Below are 21,068 nucleotides of genomic sequence, written 5' to 3' on the forward strand. Positions count from 1 at the left end.
GATAATTGACTTAAGAAATCAGACATAGATTTATTCTTGATTTCCCTGAGTAATTTTTTTAATTTGTTGCTCAGTTGGTTTAGTCGGGTTTTATCCTGCGGGAAACGAGTAGCTTGCCATACTTTACGAGCCCTTCTCTTTTCTGAAACTAGTTCCCTTACTTCCAGAGGATAGATGAAGTTTCTTTCTGCGATTTTGATTTCAGAGGAGCTATTCCAAGCAGCTTCCTGAATACTTGAAATGAAAACGTCCAGCTCTTCCTCAAGTTGGTATTTGTTTTGAAGAGATACGTTCAGCGCCGTGTTATTCTCAAGTATATTTCTGAAGACATTCCACTTAGTGGTTCTGTTGGTTAATCTGGGAATATCATTTTTAAGAATAACCGTTTCGGATACTGTCAGGATAACAGGAGAGTGGTCGGAGCTCAAATCGTAGCCCTCATCTACGTGGGTATAGTTATCAGAGACTCCTCTGCTAATAAAGAAATCCAGGAGATCTGGGATCCTATTTCTATCGGTTGGCCAATATGTCGGTTTTCCCGTTGAGTGGAAACTGCAGTTGTTTTTTGCTGCTACTTCATACAGCGCCCTACCTTTTGGAGTGGTGAGTCTTGATCCCCAGAAGGTGTTTTTGGCATTGAAGTCACCACCAATGATAAAGTTATCACCCAAGTAGTCGAGGACCATTTTGTAGTCATCCGCTCTTAGATTGAACCTTGGAGGGCAGTAGATGGAAGAAATCATCAGATTTTTGTTTTTCACTTTCATTTTGATTGAAGCGATTTGCATTGTCTGCTTTTCTACGTGCTGGCATTCATGATGACTAATGTTGCTTCTCACAAAAATTGAAGAACCACCCCTGGCTTTATTATCAGGATGGACAGCGTTATAACATTTATATCCACTAATTTCTAGTTTCGTTTCTTTTGTGTAATGGGTTTCTGTAACCAGGCAAGCGTCAATTCTTTCGCGTTTTAGAAATAGTTCAAGCTCTTGGATATGTTGTGGGAGACCATCAGCATTCCACGTCATAAAGTAGAAGATTAAAGTATTGAAAAAAAAATTTAATATCTTCATTGATTAGCATTTTAATCGATTATGATATCAGCCAAGCAACTGTTGAGAACACAATAAATTCTTCTCTAAATTATTCACCTTTAATTTAAATAGAAAATCGGTACATACATATATACATACTTATTTACACACATTATAACTGGAAATAATATTGACAAATTACATCAATAAATTTATGGAATGTGACAGGAAGATTTTTAAGGACTAAAAAAATTCTCAGTTTATTTTTGAGAATTCGGTAAAAGAATACCTTCAAGCTGATTTTCACTTTTTCAACATTTTGTAAGTCAAATTTAAAAATGACCTTAAATCGTGACAAAACATGTCATAATAAAAAATTTCATGAAAATAAAGTTCAAGTAACATCCAATGTAAAAGTATAACATCCAATTTATAGTTTTGCAACTGTTTTATTGCTTATTGTTATGAGTTTCAATTCAAGCAATCAAATAGTTTGTAATTTTTTAACAAACTGGTTGCAATTTTTTGTTAACTCAATTCAATTAACGGAATAGTTATGTTGCTATAGTTGTCGGCGCAATGATTTTGCAATCAAGCAGTAATTGCAAAACTAGAAATTCCAAGTCTATCTGAGCCATCAAATGCAAAATACTAGGCATTGTTGTCAATTTTAGAATATGTAACTGGCCTATCGGCAACACTATTTACTATTTAAATTTTTGTAAAGCTCCTGATTTTGACACCATTTTATTTATTTATTATTTTCATTTATATGTATGTTTTTATTTAAATTTGCGTACTCGCGTTCGTATTTTGTGTACATACATAGTGTATGTATGTATATTTACATACACAATTCAAAAAAAAAATTTTCAAAAAAATTTGCATACATATGTATGTACATATTTCTTTTTTATTATTAAAAGTTAATTTCATGTTCATTTAAATCCAATAAAATTTATTTTGTCATTCATTGCGTAATTAACGTCCGTTTTTATAGTAGTCACGCGTTTGTCATAAAATTAAAAATTCAAAAGAAAAAAATCATAATTTTTTTTCTCATTTTTTTCATATTTAATTCTATTACATTTATTTAATGACCTTGACGGGGTCAAAATCCCTCAAAAATTCATGCAATATAAAAATCAAATTCTTAATACAGACATACATACATACACACTTAACGTTGAGCAAAACAATAAAAGAAAACAAACAAATCTCACACTTAGGCGCAAAGAAGTAAGAAATAAAAAAAAAGTTCTATTAGAAATCACGCGAAATACAACAAAGAATGCCTCATTTAATTTTCTGTCCATAAATAAAAATTATTATTTAAAAAAAAAAAAGGAAAAAAAAAACAACTTAAAAGAAATAATTAAAGTGTTAAAAAAAATCTTAACCAAATCAAATCTAATAAATAAAAAAAAATTCCGACACATAAAAAAAAAAAATAAACCGGCATAGTCGACAAAAAAGTTCAAAGAAGAAAAAAACAAAAAAAGAAAATTGCGACCGGCGGGTGCTTAATTTATTAACCATTGAAAATTCTTTTGGGGGTCATTCGACTGTCTTTTTAATTCTTAAAAAAAAATCACAAAAAATTGTGTGAATGGTAAAAATTATTGTGCACTTTAAATCGATATTCCCAACATTTCTGGCAAATGACTTAGTAAATATTTTGAACCTAGTTGCAAAAATTGTAGATTTAAGTGATTTCTTAGTCTCAAAAATAGGTACAATGATCTTTGTGTACTATTTCGCTGTTTTATAAAAATATTTTTTGAATTTTATATGCTTTTCGCAGAACTCATTCATTTTATATAATTTTCCGCTTACACAGAAATATGATTTTTTGACTTTTTTGAAATCGAAAATCCCAAAATGATTAAATTTTTTATCTTATGAGATAAAAAATGAGATGTTATGATACAATAAATTACTCATCCAAAAAATCACTTATGTATATATACATACATATATGAATACGAGTAAGTTACAGAAAAATTTAAATTTGCAGTGGGAGGTTATTATAATATGCAAAGAGGTGATACGAGAGAGCAATAGTGACATGCGATTACAAGCAATGATATATATGTATATGTACATATATGTACAATATAAAATTTTAAAGTCATTGTGCAATCATATGCAACTACTCACTTGTGTTACCTGTAAGGTAAGATCATCTTGATCATTAAAGTTATTATTAAAGTTTCTAAAGGTTTTTCTTAAATTACCAATTATGTTTAAAATCTTAAAAATAACAGTGATAAATTTTGCGCTCACAGGTTAAAATAAAAAAATAATATTTACATATTTGCTATTTGTTTTTTTATTCTGTTTTTGACTTTTTAATTTTTTTTTTGCGTCATTTTGGCACAAATTTTTTTTTTTATCCAAACAATCTTATGTTGCAAAATCTAGACAGATTTTTGTTTTTTTTTTTTCTTTTTGCTCATTTTAATTTGAAAAAGAGATTTTGTGCCAATGACTCCAATTTTCATTTTCTTTTCATTTTTTTATATTTTATAGTTTTGTGGATATGCCTTGTATGTATGTGTGTTTGTTTTTATTACTTTCTGTTTAAATATTGTTGAGTTAGGTTAGTTATTTTTGAAATGATTGTATTATAATTTATGATTAAATGTGAGAAATTTTAGGCATAACCACATAAAATGTATATATATGTACGTACCATGGATATTATACCATATAGCGAAAAGTTTTATAAGTAACACAAATTATTATGAACACTTGTACACTACTTCATACTTAATAAACGTTTACTACTTAATATTTATTTGGCATGATTTGCAAAAAATAAATAACATTGCGTAATTTTTAAATTTCACGTTAAACATTATACACACATACATACTTATGTCTTTATGTAGACACATGGGTTTGGACACATGAATGAAATGAGATGTTGTTTTAATTATATAATGTTTTTGTTTGCGTATTTTAGAAGAAAATTTGTGTGCTTTGTGTTATGTACATACATAAGTACATACATATATTTACATACATATGTATAATTGTGTATAAAAAGAGATAATTGTGTTAATTTTAAATGTAATTAAATTCAAATCAATTTAAAGTCATAGGGCACGCGGCGTGACGTGAGGAGTAAGATATCCATGTTATTTGAAAACTAACAACAGGAACAGTAGCAACGTTGACGAAGTCTTAAAATAGCTAAAAAAAAATTTACAAAGTGTTAAGAAACATCACTGGGCTAACCTAGTTGGAAAATTCTAGCGAATGTGTTCAGATAAAGTCCGCAAATTAAATACTAAAATACATTGGACAATAGTAAAATAATTTTTTAAAATTATTTAATTTTAAGTTTTATTTTTGTTAAACTCTTGTTTCTCTAAAAAAAAGTCCTTCAAATTAGATACATACATACATATGTACATTGTGCGATCGAAAATGCAAACCTTTTAGAAAATGCAAATAAATTTAAAACGTGAGTTGCATTTAATGGACGTGTAATGCACTTATGTAGATATGTATGTATATATGTAATTAATATAACCACAAAGTTTAGATTTGTAATTTTAAAAGTTTTTTCTAAGCATTTTTTATAATTTTGAAGTATGAAGAAACTATTTGAATAATGATAAAAATTAATAATGATTATCGAACTGCCTTCATCAAATCAAAAGAAGTTTTCTTCATTCTAAAATATGTATAAAACTGGAGCAGATTCGAAATTTATATAAATTTATTTCAGAAAACTTTTCGTAAATGCAAAAATTCTGCTACCTATAATCTGCAGTAATTTAATCTGCCATAGACAATATTACAATTTAATTTATATTATTATTATATTGTGAATACTCTTTGTAAGCGTATGCTACATAATGGCGCGTTATGTAAACTTCAATTAAATCCAGAGTAAAATGCTATTTTTATACTTAAACAAGTACACTGTGCATACATACATATGTAGTTAATGTACAGTTGAAGTTTAATAACTTACAAAATTTCCACACAGTTTCTATTTTGTTTTATTAATTTGATGTTTTAATTACACTTCAATTGAACTGCAGTCACTTTTCAATTTGGTGTAACAAAAATTTTAAATTAAATTTACAATTGTACGGGTCGAAGAGAATTTGTTTTTGTCATTTTAAATGTTCTTCCCTTTGTTTTTTAATTTTCCCGTTTTCTATTCAATATGAGTATAAGAACAAAGTACAACAACGCCTTCCGACATTTTCATTAAATTTTTTTTTATAAGTTCTTTAAATTTAATTGTAACATTTTATATGTACTTTTGAACATTTTTATTTCTTTATTTTTATTATTTTTTCTTTTTATTTTTAAATTTATTCAAAAAAGAATACGTATTGTTAAAATTTTATAACTCTTCTGACATAATGTCAAGATAACAAATTTTTGGCAAATTATCAAAAGAAAAAATAGAACGACAAAGAGATCAGTTAAAAATTTGCTTTCAAAATTTATTTCTGTCCATCTGACACGGTGTTGACAGAAAACTTACAAAAATGTATGGTTAATGACAATAATGTTTCTAATAAAAAATTTCTGCATTTATGTAGCATAGGTAGTACATGTAGTCGAGAACATTTTTTGGGTATAATTAGTTTAAGGTCTTAGCTTTCTTACTTTCTAAGTAACAGAAAAATGTATTAGAAAAGTAATTCAAATTTGTCCGAATTTAGGAATATTAAACCAAATGTTAATAGATTTATTACAAATCATTTATTTTCATTCTCACTTGTTATTTCTATGTACGTATTATTGTTCATTTGTATTGTTATGCAGGGATTTAAAAAATTATGGCTTTTCTTAAACATTCATACCCACATGTTTATGTTGTGTACAGTCAGTATGATACATTCTTTTCGTAATAAATGTAAGCGCGTATGTAAATATGTGCACATTAATGTCCATATAAAAATAGGATTAAAATTTAAAATTTTTTTTCTCTTTCTTAATATTTAATGATTTAGCACGTGTCATTTGCAACAAAATTACAATAACAGGAACAAAAAAATTACTTTCTCAATAAAGTGACAATAGAGTAACAACATAAAAAAAAACGAGAGAGGGTGAAAATAATTATTTTTAAGTTCATCCACCACTGTTGATAGCTTGACATTGATAAATAGCATAACAATACCTTGAAATGTTTACTCAACTATATTATGCTTTGAAGTATATTACATAAACTATTTACAAATATATTTGTATATATATGTGCATACATACATATTTTGAATGTATTACGTATAACAATTAACTGAGAATGGGCAATTCGTATTAAATTTTTTAACCCAGAAAAAAAAAAACAATATAATGGAACACAAATTCTGAATTAAAATAAAATTCAGTGATGTGCATCATAATTTAAGTCCATAAAATAACAGATAAGATGTACAATATATAGCGCATATACATTTAGATATATGTATAATATTATGATGTGTGCATAATAAGTTCTCATAGTACTTATTTGCAGCAAAGTCATATGACAACCCTTTTTTTTTATTTAATGTTTTGCCTCATTTATTTGACCGTTTCTACCTATTCTGTGATTGTTAAAATCTCGTACTGCAGTTCATTCAGTTCACCATTATTTAGATTTAAGAATATGTTTATATAAAAAGCAAAGGGTGACTGTCTTGCATAAAAATTAATGTAAGAAGGCTTAAAAACCGTGTATTTACATACATATACATATGTATATGGAAAATTGTATTAAAATAAATCAATATGACTCTAACCAAGCTCTTAGAAAGAAAAGAATTTCCTCCAAAATTTGTTATTGAAAGTGTAAGATGAAAGTGTAAGCTAAAAATTTTATGTTACTTTATCAATTTTGCTTTAAAAGAATGTAACTATAGCTACTTTCATTAAATTCAATTTTTTTAAATCTTTAATCTATTTATAATAAGCGTTTCGACCATGAAATCTGTTGTAGTATTATTAAGTCTTAATTATTATTGGTATACCATAAAATATGTAATTTGTAGATTATTGATTTGGTTACCTATATGATTTTGTTTTTTAATAAACATTACTTTCACAGCTTACTGTCAAATTTCTTTGCATTTAAGAACGTCTTTATAACACTTTTGTGTGCAAATTTTTATAATCAAATGCATGATTTAAATTTGTTTTGGTGACTGTTATAATATTTTGATTTCTGTGATTGATATATGAACGTTAATACATGTTTTCTTTTACGTGAAGTTTTCAAAATTTATTTTAATTAATAATTTTTTAATCAGATTTTAATTAAAAATTTATGGAAAACAAGTTTAGCCATAATCTTTATATTTTTTTTTAATGTAATATTTCTCTGACAAACAAATTACAATATAGTATTATACTATATTACTTTTATACACACAATTCAACTTACAAGCTCTAAATTCGGAATTTTTTAATAATATTGGATGTACAATTGAAATTTTATTTTTTCTTTTCGTTAAATGTGGGCTGTGCTATTTTTTTTTAAAATGCAAATTTTATTCTGTGAAAATTGTGTATTTCTTTCAATTTTAATTCTATAATTTAATTTTATTGAATATATTATTGGTTGTTAATTTAATTTATATTTATTATTTATTTATTTATTTATTTTTGTTTTTTTATTTTTATTTTTATCTAAAAATAGGGCCATAAGAGCATTTCAAGAATTATTATACGTTTGTCCGGAATTCGCACGTGCCAATGAAGCTCACCTGCGTCTTGGATTTATGTTTAAAGTATTTGGTTGGTTTGAATCATCATTAAAACACCTGCAAACTGCTTTAGTTGATACATCACCGTGCACCTTTACAAAACTTCAAAGTAAGTACAATAACATCAAAATAACTATAAAAAAAAAGATACCTGTTTATTATTATTAATTTTTTGTTTTTCTTTATAATTTTTTTTTTGCTCTTACATACATTTTGTTCGGCTTTGTTTTTGTATTTTTATGCTGATTTAACATTTTATTATGTTATGTTACTTGTTTTTTGTATCTCTTGTATACCGTTTATAAAAAGTTCCTTTAATATTTTACTTTTTCTTGTGAAACGAAAAAAAAAAAGGGAAAATAAATTTCCCCCTACAACGATTAAAAAGTATGCCGATGGATGATAATATGAAAATTACGAATATTTTCATAATTGGTAAATTAGTGTTGTCACTTATGTTTTTTAATTTTCTATAAAAATTAAATTTTAATTTAAAGTAGATTTTTTGATTTGTGATTATTAAAGAATTTAAGTTTTATTAAATGGAAATTTAACATTCAAGACATTGAATTTGAACATTATACTAAGGAATAAAAGATTTGTATGGAAAATTTATATTTAAGTAAAATATTGTTGGAAAATAATAAGAAATAACTGCCAATTATTTGGAATTATAAATAAAATGTTTCGAATAGACTAAAAATTTCAGAAAATTAAAATTAAAATGGAAAAAGTTGCAAATAAACCTATATTTGCTGTAATACGACAACACTAGAATAAAAAGCGGTAACACCAATTTGTAAGGTGTCTTAAAGTGAATGTAAAGAGACAACATAAGTATACTAAATTAAAAAGTAAAGAATTCTTGAAGCTTCTTGCTTTTTGCACTATGTCTAAGAGTTACTACTAGGTATACATTTTTTTTTATATTTTTATTATATATGTAAATTTATTGTAGATGCACCTCTCTTTAATTCTCTTATTATTAATTCATTTTTTTTTTTGTTTTGTTTGTTAATTTTGTGATCAGTCATAAAAGGTGGGGTCGATGCCCATTAGCGGCTAAGATATTATTATAAAGATAAAAGTATATCTGTAATAATATAGAGAATAATGAAAATTAAAACATATTAGTACAAACATGTTATATATATGTTCGTACATATTTAAATTTAAAAATTCTCATTTAATGTTACATTATTTCATATACATATATTTGTTTTGAAAAATATAATAATAAAATTTATTTGTATAATGGGGACGACGTGAATTTCTTGTCGACATGATTTTCATTGCATTTTATTATATGCATCATCTGCTATATATGTATGTAGATAATCGTCGATTCTTAAAATACAAAAATTTAAAATTTTAATACTTGACAGATATGGTCACTGATGTACACATATGCACATGCACATTGTATTTTGTGCTTTTATTATGTAGAGTGTAAACTATAGACATATTATGTATATGTGCTTGCATTATTTATTTAGAGGATTTAAAAGTAAAAAAAAATTAAAGAATGAGAAACAAAGATGAAAATATGAGGAGAATAACTTTTTGATATTATTGTTAAAAAATTCCCAATATATATTCAACATGCATTCACACATTTACTATATAAATGCATATGTTTGTTTAAAAGGATAATATATTGTAGATGGCACGAGCCAATATTCAAACACAAAGAAAGGAAGACAAAAACCTGTTTTTGCTTTGTAGAAAAAAAGAATTATAAAATTTGATATTAATATAAGTGTTTATAATTGTCATATCGTTAAAATACCATCATTAAATGTTATTAAACACTTAACTTGAATTTTTATAATAATAAAATGTAAAAGAATCACCCTCCTTACTTTTATTTTAATTTTTTACTGTGTTTACGTAGGAAGGTAGATTTACTTGGTTTTATTTTTATTAAAAAATTTTTATTTTATATAAAAAATTTGAAAATTTCTTACATGTTTATTTTTTTATTTTCATATCAATTAATAATTTATTAAAGGAATCTTTGGTATTTTTTCATAAATAAAGCATTGATTAAGCACAATTCTATTTAATTGGAATTTATTATTGAAAGGTGACAATCTGCTGAAATTTTTTTGAGTAAAGGTTTTAATATTTTGAGAAATTTCCTAATTATATTAGAAAGGAAATAAAAATAGGATATTCGTAATTAAAATTTCATAAGCTTGTTAAGTTATTTTATTTTATAATAATAAAGGAATGGAGGGCCATTATCAAATTTTATCATCACTTTTATTTGATTTAACACTTATATTAAGTTAATTTTATTCCAATATTCCGGCTGCACGGTTATAAATTATTTTCAAAGTGATTTTTATGATCGCTTACGTATATTATGATTTATCAATCTGTCTTGATTAGCTGTACGGCAATGTTTAAACAGTAATATTTCAATACATTTCCTTTTAAAGATTTAGTTATTGATAAAACGAAATTTAAACTTAGTATGGCCACATTATGTTTTTAAGAATTTGTTTTTGCTATATAAAAAACTTCCAATGAAACAGCATTTCCTTAATTTTAATTTTCTGCAAGACCGAATTCAGTCAATTTGCAAGACCGAATTAGTACACTAAGCAAAAACATTGGAAAAGTGGGTTGAATCGAAAGGTGAAACTAGGTTTTAAAATAAATTATAAACTAGCAATGTTATTGCACCAAATTTCTTATTATTTATAACGTTGTTATGATTCGACACAATTAAGATTGGTACGCAGATTTCCAGTTTCGTATTAGAAATTTTTGTACTCAGATGAAAATGTGCTAAAAAAATTTTGTAATTTCTAAAAAAAAAGATTTATTGCAAAATTGAAAATTTAAATTTAATATAAAAATTTCATTTGTATTTTATATGAAACAAAGCTAACCTCAAAATATTTTATTCATACATACATACATATGTATATACATACATCTGTATGTACATATTTCAATTTTCGTTTTTTTATTCAAATAAAACAAATTAAATAGAGAGACCATATAATTTATTCCCTTTTCAATTTCCGTATTCATTTTTAACTTAGTACCTTTGGTTTATATCTATGCGTATATGATATTTTAATGAAAATTTAACCCTTTATTAGTATAACACGTACATTAAGTATGTAACTACATGCATATATGTATGTACATACAAAACAGTATATTTTTTATTTACTTAGGTGAAATAACTTTATTCTTTTATTTTTAATAATTCTAAGGTCAAGTTTTTATAAACGCATATATGTATGTATTAATAAAAATTGAAAATTAAATAAACTTAATAAATATCAATTTTCAGGAAGGATCCCTTGAGAACCAAAAAAAAAAAAAAATAGAAAACGAATGAATTCTTTTTGATCTCATGTTAAAAATTGAAATTAAAATAATTTTTTTTTGATTTTTCAATTTATTTTGTTTCTCATATTCATCCCTTTTTAATAAATTAAATAAATTTGTTAGCCATTTTATGCAAAATTCAAAGCTTAAGATGAAAATAACAAGAAAAAAAATACACAAGGATAACAATAGAAGAATAGAATTTTTTTTCGAATTATTCTAGACTGCCTATTGGCATTAAGTTTATGTTTTTAGAATATTTTGTCGCTTCAGGGTAGCAAAATAACTTTTTTTTTGTCTTTTTTATTTTAGTATAAACGTAAAATTTACAATTTACTTAACTCCATCAAATAAAATCAAGTTTAATAAGACATTAGAAAGAAAATCAATTATTGAATCAAATAATGTAGAGAAGCAAGTTTTAGAATTCGAAAAAATTATTCTAACAATTATTCTAAATTTTGATTTGCAGCCCTATATGTATAAAGTTAAGCCCTATTTTACTTTAAACTATGTACATATTTCTAAAAGAAACTGTCAATATAAACACTCAATAGAAACTGTAAAATAAAAGTCGAACTTAAATTAAATTAATAAAAAATCTTAATCGATTATTTTTTCTGATATTAATCGATAAAATTTTAGTGTATCGAAATTTAGAAAGTGACTTTTAGTAAATATTACTCGATTATTAAGTTAAAATATATAAACGGTATAAAACGATTATAAATTTTGACATTGTTGTCACATACTAAGATTAATCGACGTTAATTGTCAATTTTCCTATCATTAAGTAACTTCTAATTACAAAGTTATCAAAACTCAAATACGATAAAACCAATATGATAACCTATTTTTAGTTGAGGTTACATTGTAATCATATTCAAAAATAGTACAGGTTAGACATATAAGTAGAAATAAAAGAAACAAAGAATGGCAACATATGTGTGTACATATGTGTGAATTAAATAACAACATAAAAATGTTCATATTTATAGAATATGTAAAGCCTCAAGTTATTCGACGTGCTGTAACGTAAATGAATCATAAGAATAAAAACAAAAACATAGAAAAATTCTCTAAAAATAGATTTCTATTTTATTTAATCAGAAAACACACAACCCTTTTATATTATTTAATTTTTTTTTTTTTTTATTTAAAAATTAAAATTTGCATACAATTTTATTTATTTTAGACTATTTTAATTTTTTTTTTATTATTATTTTTAATTAGAAATTCTGCAAAACGGATTTTAAATTCAAACATTTGCAATTTCATTTTTCTTTCGAATATAAATCACTGTGAAATAGGAAAAAATTTTCTATTTAAAGACAAACTATTCCATATTGAAAAGATAGAAAGCAAAATGCATTTAAATTTTTTTTTTATATTTTTAACCCTTTTATTTTGGCACATCGAATATTTATGTGGTTTTTTTTATTTTTATTTGCATATTGTAATGTACAAAAGAAATGAAGACGGATTTTATAACAGTATAACGTATAACACATATAACAGAATAATGCAAATTTTGTTTTAATATTAGTATGTGTGTGTGATATGATAAAGAAATAATTGGATAATCTAAATGCAAATTAAGATTAATACATATTAATGATGACGTATTTTATATATGTATGTTGTAAGTTCACGTATAATGTGATGTACGTGTAGCCGTTTTGAAAATGTATACTAAAATCTGGATACTAAAGAAAATATTCTGGTTTGATTTAAAAAAAATTGTAAATGCAGATTAATTTTAGCATAAATGTAATAATAAACAGACACTCTTCACTCACATATTTTACTGCCGAATAATTACTTTATTGCAAAAATATTGCTTGCATTCATAAATGTTATATCTGAGTCTGAAGTCCACATAAATTGTCAATCTTAGTCTCCATAATGGTTGTCTGTAATCGACGTGCGATTTATTTTTCTCTTTTATATTTTCTTTAGTAGACCATTCTATATTCATAACCATTTTTAAAATATCCACTATTATCTAGCTAGCTGTTACTGAACTTTTAAATAATATTGAATTTTTTTTTTAAAAATACAGAATATTTGAGTTTTAAATAATAATTAAAATTTTCTTTAATATAATAACTTTTCTTTAAAACTTTAACCTTAAAGGCGAAAAGTCTTGACATTTGAACGATATTTCCGTATAAAACTAGAAATCTCAGTAAACTATAATCAACCATTAATTTTTTTGTTAAAGCAAAAATACAAATTACAATTTCCCTTTTTTCCCAACCTGTAAATTTTTAAGATAAAATATCATACAATTTAACTACACTTTAATTTGCACAAAGTACGTACTCTATTTTTAAATAAGAAAACAAAATATAGGTGCAAATGTATATCTGCAATCAGACTGACATAATGTGCTCTGAAGCTCTTATACAAAATAAAATTAAAAAATTAATTTAAATTTTCCATAATATTTGTACTTTCTTTGTCTTATAATATCAGAATCAAAAAAATTTTTTTTTTCTTGAACACAAAAAGAAAATCTTATTCTTGAAAGCTAATTCCGTCAGCTATTTAATTTATTAACATATTGCATGTCATTTGAAAAAATAAAGAATTTCAATGAAAGTTTCCTTGAATATATTTTTTAAAAGTCAAAAGTGATTTCAATTTCTATAGCTAATTTAAAACACTATTGAGTATGTATGTATGTAAGTGTATAAGATGGAAAATTTAAAATTTGATTTCTTTAGTATTCCTTATGTGCATATCCTTTTGTTATTTAATTTTCTCTTACTTTTTTTATATTATAATATCATTAAAAAATTCACAGACGGTAATAAACCTTGACTTTAATAGTTCTTTCGAAGGATATTTCTATTATTCATGAAATATACTTAGTTGAAAATAGTTTTTTTTTTTTATATAACAGTTGAGATGTTTTGTTAAATAATTTCTTAACGTAATATAAAAACAAAGACACGCGTTGTTAGAATTCGAACAAAGTTTTTCATATTAAATTTTAAATTAAATTTTCATTTTGTGGTGTTCTGAAATAAAGAAAAATAATCAATTTTATTCATCGGAAGAAAAATGAAAACTGTTATCCTTATTACGTCTTGTCTAGCATTCTTTTTGCTTCCTTTATGTTTTGTATGTATGTAGGTATGTATATTACATGTATTAATGGTATATACACAAACATTTATTCATTTGATATTGTAATTGTGCATCGTTATTTTATTTTGAAAAATATAATGTAAAAAAAAATCCTTAAAACATTAAATAATTTTCTTTGAAGACTTTTCGTCCAAAAAAGTCCAAGTTATTTTTCTTTTTGCAGAAAATTTAAATTTTAAATAGAATAATTTAACAGTTTCCTAAAAATATGTTTGAATTATGCAATAAAACAGAATTTTAAAATATTTTTGTTATTTCTGTAAGTAATTGAAAAAATTGCTAAAACTAAAATTAAGAATTTCGAACAAAGCTTAAGGATTTTAAGTTATTTCTGAAAAAACTATTTTAAAGTCTTTCAAATTCAGGTTAACACGAAATAACGGGAAATAGCACACTATTACAGTTATTTTTATGCACACTATTAACAGTTGACATTTTTCTCAAAACAAATATTATATGTATGTGTATGAATATATATTTTTTTTAATGGCCCAACTGTCAAACGAACAGTAGAAGAAAATGTACGAAGCCGTTAATTTGACATATGAAAATATAAACTTGAAAGATGAGGTATGGTAAAAAGCTTCATTGCTGTTTTTTATTTATTTCGATTAAGATGTTATAATTTTTCTAAATAGTGTAGAGAGTCATTTTGTGGTTACTAATTCATATACCTATTGATTAATTTAGAATTGTAATTTTAGAACATTCGTAATTTATTGTTTAGTATTTGACATATTTTTGACAAATGAAAATTCATGGCCCTAATAATTGATAATGTAATTTGTAAAGAAAGTATTTGAATAGTTCAAACTATATAGCGTAGTGACATAAAAGCAGCACTTACCCGTAAGGGAGTGGGACATTTTTCCATTTCATATTATAAAATATTAAATCTCAATATTTGTGCAAATAATTAGAATTTTATCTTGTTTAATTGATCATAATTTTTTAATTTTAGAGCTGGGAAATTTATTTCAACTTATTCAAAGCTATAAAAATTGCTTCAAAATTTGGAAAATAAAATTATAATTTTATTGAAATTTCCAATACGTATGTGCACAAACGTCAAAAATTAATTTGAGTTTAAACTTTAGTATTTTATAAAAAATTCTATTTAAATAAAAAAGTAAGGCAGCGTTTACGTATGCAATATTGGTCATGGATTTTATTTGATCTGACTTAAATTTAATGACAGTTGCGTGTGGAAATGTCACTTTGTTTAATGGAAAAAACAGAAGATCATCTAATTCTCATAAAATAAAATTTGTGAACAATGTTTGATGTGCAGGCACTGACTAAAACAAATTTAAATATTTTTATTTTTGCGTTTTTGATTATACGTACATAATGTCAAAATTCGTCTTCTTTATTTTAATATTTTGAAAATGATCAAAGGAAAAAATATCGTTAATGATAAATTTTTACTTTTTAACTTGGTTAGAATTTCTTTGATATATTCAATCCTTTTAATGTTGAAAACTTGTAACTAATACACATACAACTTCCTCTGTTATTAATATAACAGTACAATCTTCTTTCTTCCATGGGTTTTTTGTTGCTTTTGCTCTCGTTTTTTTTTATTTACCCAAACTTTATCAAATTTCTTTTTTTTTCATTTACTTTGTTAAATTTTTTTTCGTCTCGAATAAAATAACGAAATAAGTACAAATAAAATGTTTTTTAATATTATAGTCTTCTTCTTTTTCTCAATTTGAACATACATACATACATACTTACATTCACACATTTATTTGTTTGATCTACGTGCTGGTTGACTCCTGTTGTTGCTGCTGCAATTGTTGCAATCTTATATTGTATACAAGCTTAGAATATCATATTTGTATTTACATAAATTTTATTTTATTATATCTTATTTATACAATGCAAAATTATTTATACATACAGAATTATACATAGGTATGAATATACATACATACTAACTTTAACAAAATTTATTATATTCAGCGTGTTGCTTTGCAGTGTCTCGTAGTTTTTATATTTTGTTGCAGCAGTTTTTTTTAACTAAAGGCACCATCATTTCCATTGTTGTGACTCAGAAGAATCAAAAACCAATTTCTATATATGAAATTTGTTAAACCATACTCTATTGCATCTACCAAATGGTTATTATATTATGAACGTTTATTCGTTAATACCAAAACTGAAGATGTGATGAAAGTTCATTCACCGATGTCTCTCAGTATAAATATAAATGGATACATATGTATGTATGTAAGTATGTATGCATGTATATTACATTTAAGTGTATATGAATCATGTAACTACTTACCTATACACAGTTTTTCTTCTTCCAACAGTACGTGCTATAAAATCGTAGAATGTAATAAAAACAAAAAAACAGCAAAAATAATAAAAATAAAATTACTTGATAATTTATGTATGTATGTACGTCAGTACGTATATGCATACATCCATACAAACCAAATGCATAATATAGAGTTTAGTACCTTTGTGTATCTGAATGAATGTACAAGAAATGTAAATATTGTACTTTATTGCTCGTCTTGACTTTATCTTTTTCTTTATTTTTCTTTTTCATGTTTTATGCCTGCTCATATTTACATGCATACATACATACATAATTCATTTTTTTTTTTCGGTTTTAAATAATTTAACAAAAAAAATCTCTCATCACCGAATTATGTAAGTAAGGAGAGCAATGGTCCCCCCCAGAAAATTACAATAATATTTGGAAGTATTGTCATTAATATTTTTAAATTTCGGAGTAGAATTTATTTTTAAATTAAAATACTATCTAAGGTCTAATAACTTAGTGAGAAAAGAGTCAAGCATTCATTGCAAATTTTAAATTAATTTGGAAACAGCTGAAGTATAAAACCATAAAAATAAAACATTTGAATTAATTTAAAATTTACAATCTAGTTCGATGTGTTTGGTTTTTGATTCCAAATTAAAAATATTTTAGCATGAGCTTACATATATTTATGTATACGTATCAAGCTCTTTGTATTTTTTTTAATTCAGCTCTGATAACGAACTTTTGATCATAACTTGGGAGTTTTATACACATGGAAAAGGTGTACAATATAGTTTGTCAAAAGAACAATCTAAAAACTGCTAATACGGTACCGGGACGAAGACCAATAGGGAAAAAAATGATTTCCAAATAAAAATTTCCTCGTAATTCAGCAAAATCACAATTTATCTGTTTTGTGCCATAGAATGACAACTGATATGCGTATGTACTTATATGTATGTGATTGTTTGTATTGCTTTTGCAAAAAGGCTTTATAATTAGAAAAGCTTTTGGCAGAATTTACTTGCTATGTCAAAAATATTAACGTTACGTTATATTTTCATTTTTTACTTTCGTAGAAGTCTTTTTTCATTCCATGTGTATTTATTGGTAATTGAATTGACAAAGTATAGTTGACTGAATTAGAAAAATTTAATAAAAAATTTTAAAGTAAATTTATTTTGATCGAAAATTAAGTGACAGCACAAAAAGTTGCGCTATTAATACACTTTTTTAAGCGTACTAATACCGTTCATTATGTGAACTGTGGAGAAGAAGCAAAGTGGAGAAGAAGAACATTTTTTTATTTTTCTCTTACACTTGATACATTTTGTATTTTATACCTACTTGAAACAGTGTAATTTTTTTGTGTTTTTTTTTTTTATAGAGGAAAGATGAATGTTCTTTTTTTTATTGTTGTGTTTCTGTTACAATTTTATGTATGAATGTATCTACTTATGTATATAAAAAAAATTTTTTATACCGGATGGAAATGTTGGCATATTGGTATGTACATACACACATACGTTGCGGGAATGAAATTATTTAAGTAATTTCCCTTATTTTCATACCGGAAAATTCTATTCTTTTTTTTTTTGTTATATTATTTTTTTGTTTAAATAAATTTTTATCTTGCTCATCTTAATTTCTTAAAACAAGGTTCGTTCTTTATCGTGAAAAAAATGAAGTCAAAATCTATCGATTTTAGTTATTGATTTTGTGTACAATAAAATTGAATGATGTTTTTGCTAAAGGTGAGGTGGTCCAATTAATATTTTTGATTGTGTTTATGGCCTTATAAAATGAATTTTATTTTATTGTCATTAAAAATTCACTTTTATGTCATAAAATATATACTCGTATGTAGGTATATGATTTAAAAGTGAAATTGTTAGATTTTTATGTGTTAAAAGTTTTAATATGAACCAATAGAAAAATAAAAATTATTCGTAAGATTTATTATTCCTAATAAGTGTATTAAATTTTGTAAATATTTTAAAGTTTATAAGAATGAAACTATCTTTTCGTCCATATTTTCTTAATGTTGATGCTAGTTTGAAAAATCATAATAGTTTTTTTATCTAATTAAAATAAATATGTTGTACTGCCATCATGTAAAATTATTTATTAGTTAATACTTATTACCTAATAATTATTTTATTATACTTGTGTTATTATTTATTAGTTATTCAGTTCCACTCAAATTCCAAAAACTGGTTTGGAATATAGTAACCCTATTTCTTCGACATTGCGTGAAATAACAATAGATGTTTAATTTTGTGAAGAAAAGTTTTTAAGAATAAGTGGTAAGTGGACAAAGGGGTTAGCTTACATTTGCATTGTGACACACTTTTTCATTAACAAATTGTAAAACTTTTTTAATTTTTTTGTTACTTATATCTTATGTGCACTGTCAATCTCTTCTTATATTAAATTTCTAGCTACAAGAGTAATCACAGTTGAAAATATATGAAATTAAATGATGTTCTATCTGAGAAGCACGATTTTTGTCAAAATGTTAGTTAACCCCTTCGTCCACTTACCTCTTCTTTTTACGATTTTGTAACTCGTAGTTAATAGGTTCAATTATAAAATACAAATATATGCACGTATTTAAAACTATATAAATGTACATACATATTATATACTTACATTGTCCAGCTTCAGATTAAGTAGAATCACTTACATACAACTTAACTACATACATATTTTTTATAGAACTAAAATTCGATAATCTTAATTTGAAAAGCAGTTAAAGTGAACGAACAAAATATCCTCTGGTAAATATACCGTAAGTGAAACATTTTTTCACTTAACTTCTTTTCAATTTTCTATATACTCTTTAGCTAAATTTTAAAATTTATTTTTTTTTTTATTCAAAATGCAATAGGAAGAAGAAAAATATGTAATTTAAGTTATTAACGTAATTTTATTATATTCCGATGAGGTTATATATGAACATATTATTATCTACAATCTACATCCAATTTTACTTACAGAAGAAGTACGTAATATAGAAAACCAAGAAATAAAAATAATACAAAAAACTATATATGCATTTACATACATACATACATACATATATATGTACATATACATAAAGATAATTTAGGAGGGCAATTGACCTTTTAATTGGAAAATTTATTGTATAGAAAAATATCAGGTGTATAAAAATTCTTGAAATTTACATTGTGTATGTTGACTCAAAAAAATAATCATACAAGTTATAATGTTTACGTTTTTATATACATATGTATGTATATAATGAATATAACGTGTTTATGTGTCTTTAATTTAATGCGTTCCTTTATATATAATACAACATTATATATGTACATGTAGGCAAAGGTATATTCATGTAATTACAATAAAATATCTCAAATTATCGTATATGAATTTAACCGCGATTACAATCTAGTTTGCATTGCTATAATTTCAATAATCAAAAAAAAGAAATGAAATTCTATTTCATGTATGTATGTATGTATGTACATGAAACAGAATTTCAATGGATTTTAAAAATTAATAAGGAAATTAAATTTTAAATTGAATAATTCCAAAACTTTAAATATACATATGTATATGTATATATGCTTATAATATACACATGTATACATACTAGTAATGAGTTTGTATAGCACATTAGAATGTGCATATAATCAAGTATAGGAATAACTTTATACGGAAGGAAATCAAAAGTGTTAATAACAGAAATTAACAATTAAGTAAAGTTAATTTGAATCAAAGGCTTTATTTTATAATATTACAAAGAAATTTATAATACCTTTACCTTTAATTTTTGGACAGTAATGTTAATTTTTTATTCAGGTTTTGTTTTAACTTTGATAGCATACAAGAGTTAGAGAAATACAGATATTTAAACTTAAAGTACATAATACAAAAAAACAGTCGCAATCCTCTTCTAATATTGTTTGCGTATTCAAGAGAATTTATTCTATAATCAAAATATTATGACAGTCCTAACTACATGTATTTCCTCTATAATAAAGTGAAATATTACTGTGAAGATCCTATTACTGTGATTGCTTTCTAAATCTGAACCATTAAAAGCACTTTTTTTTTGCAAATTTCGCAAATTTCTTTGCTCTAATTTTAAGTAAATTTTTCCTTACTAAAAGTTTATATTATAAAATTTTGGATTATGGAGCAACAATAAAGTTAATAAAGCCACACATGCTATTCGATATGGAATCAGTCAGAGTTACTTCAATATAATTTTCATCAAATTTTTAAATTTTTAAATTTTTTTAAAAATACTCGTAGTTTTAAAATTTAACAAATTATTTATTAATAAATTATTATCAATTTCTTATATCTCCTATAAATATAATTCAAAATTTCTTCTTTATTATTCATACTTTTGCTCAAATATTATCCCCACAATATGAGATGAATTAGAATTGACTTACTTTATTTTTTAAAATTTTTTACCCTTCTAATATTACTTTTTCACATTAAATATTATTAAAATAAAAAAAGGTGTTTGTTCGGTGTCTGTGT

At 24.4% G+C, this 21,068-nt stretch overlaps 1 protein-coding gene across 1 annotated transcript in view; it reads left to right on the plus strand.

The window, feature by feature from the left end:
• The first annotated feature begins 7,698 nt into the window (after positions 1 to 7,698).
• Positions 7,699 to 21,068, plus strand: part of LOC129615468 (lysine-specific demethylase 6A) — a 30,061-nt gene continuing 16,691 nt past the window's right edge. The window contains exon 1 of the mRNA XM_055530696.1: positions 7,699 to 7,868. Within this exon, the coding sequence (XP_055386671.1) occupies positions 7,775 to 7,868 (94 nt within the window). The 5' untranslated portion in view covers positions 7,699 to 7,774. The remainder of the gene's footprint in view (positions 7,869 to 21,068) is intronic.

This window comes from Condylostylus longicornis, unplaced genomic scaffold (genome assembly GCF_029603195.1).
Source record: "Condylostylus longicornis isolate FDR11 unplaced genomic scaffold, ASM2960319v2 ptg000135l, whole genome shotgun sequence".
NCBI lineage: Eukaryota > Metazoa > Arthropoda > Insecta > Diptera > Dolichopodidae > Condylostylus > Condylostylus longicornis.